Source organism: Cebus imitator, unplaced genomic scaffold (genome assembly GCF_001604975.1).
Source record: "Cebus imitator isolate Cc_AM_T3 unplaced genomic scaffold, Cebus_imitator-1.0 Scaffold589, whole genome shotgun sequence".
Taxonomy (NCBI): Eukaryota; Metazoa; Chordata; class Mammalia; order Primates; family Cebidae; genus Cebus; species Cebus imitator.
The window spans coordinates 615,658-617,290 of record NW_016107904.1 but is presented as its reverse complement, the minus strand read 5'-3'; the positions used below and the strand labels follow the sequence as shown (position 1 = coordinate 617,290).

The following is a 1,633-nucleotide window of genomic DNA, read 5'->3' as shown; positions in this document are numbered from 1 at the left end:
AAAAAAAAAAAAGAAAGAAAAAAGAAAAACAGTGTGACCATATCAAGGGCAGCATGGGGATTCTTATGTGGGGAAATCTAGCAATATTTGTAGGTTTTTTATGTCACTGTGGTTGTTTCCAGTCCTAATACCAACCAACGAAACATTGAATTGATATTCGCTGACAAACAATATAAACACTGTGTAGGTAACTAATAAGAAAAATGTATAAATTTGCCTTTTTAATTTTTCACAGGTAATAGAAAAGTTGCCAATGTGATTTTCAGGTAGGAGAAAAAAACATGCAGTTGTCATTCATACATTTTCAAATACTTTATGTAACAAAGCTTTTCCCAGACCTACTAAGTCCCACAGTGCCTGCAAGTCTTGTATAAGGAAACACCTGATTGTATGGGCTGAGGTGCCTATACACTCTCTTAGGATGCAGCCAGTAAAGGAACTCTACCCCATCCCTCTCTCAAAGTGAACCCAGGCTTTCAGCGAACAGCAGAGACACACTCCAGGTCTACTTTTTTGTGGTAATATCTGGTTTTCGTAGGCCCAATGATCACGTTGCCTATGCTTACTTTATTACAATTACTAAACTCTGTAGAAAATAGCGTTTTCAAAATATAGCATTTAAAGCGTCGTTTTTGTACTGTTCCTCCCCCAAAGCCTTGCTTTAATAGAGAACAATGTGAAACAGGCTGTGGGGGCCAAAGCTGGGGATTCCTATGTCGCCGCCCCTCATGCAGGGGATCCCTGTGTTCAGATAGGCCCCCACGGCCTGCTTCTGAGACAGCAATGTGATGCTGCGTGAACAGCCTGACACAGTAGGTCTGGCTTTTATGATGCAAATTTCCACTTTAAACTCAAAGGTAATTACAGTATTTTAACGTACCTTTCTCATGATCAGTAGTAAGTTTCTCCAGTGCACACTCCACATCAAAAATGTACCGGTAAAAGCACAGCTGGGTGTACAGGGACTTGTCAGAATACTGTAATATAACAGAAAATAAATGAATACTACTATTGGGAAGGGGGAAGTGATGGAGATCACTCTCAGCAGAGTGTATCCCCTACTTTCAACTCCTCTATCAAGCAGCATTTTTTAAAGAAAAAGGGTAAGAAGAGCAGAATCATACTAATGGTTTGTCCCTCTTAGATAGCATATATACCTTTCATAATTTAGAATAAATCCTGCCATTTCGATCATAGATTACTACTTGCGAAGCTGCAGACTGATTACTCCTGCTGTCAAAAACCTGATTTTGTCAAATTGCAAATTCCTATGCACTCATGACAATTTGCACTGTTAATTGGGAAAAGTGCTATGTGCTTCCTAACTGGGACCTGTCCAAGCTAGCAGGAAGTTAAACAAATTCTGAAAACTGTTTAACACACATTCCTATACCATGAGCCCGTTTTATGATTTGTGGTGACAATCCATTGCCTGTACCAGGAACTGGTTCACAGATACAACTCTGTGAATTAAGCACAGACTCAAGTAACATCTTGACCATTTGTGCTGTGGTAATGCTAAGTGGGCAATGTATGACCTCTGAGAAGTACCATGTGATAAGAAATAACCAAGGTTTTTCATCCCACCCATGTCAAAACACTCATTTAATGACCTTGGCAAGTTCTAATTCAA

At 39.6% G+C, this 1,633-nt stretch overlaps 1 protein-coding gene across 1 annotated transcript in view; it reads right to left on the bottom strand.

The window, feature by feature from the left end:
• Positions 1-1,633, bottom strand: part of LOC108294567 (DNA polymerase alpha catalytic subunit-like) — a 75,605-nt gene that overhangs the window by 68,491 nt on the left and 5,481 nt on the right. The window contains exon 2 of the mRNA XM_037734217.1: positions 881-1,008. Within this exon, the coding sequence (XP_037590145.1) occupies positions 881-1,008 (128 nt within the window). The remainder of the gene's footprint in view (positions 1-880; positions 1,009-1,633) is intronic.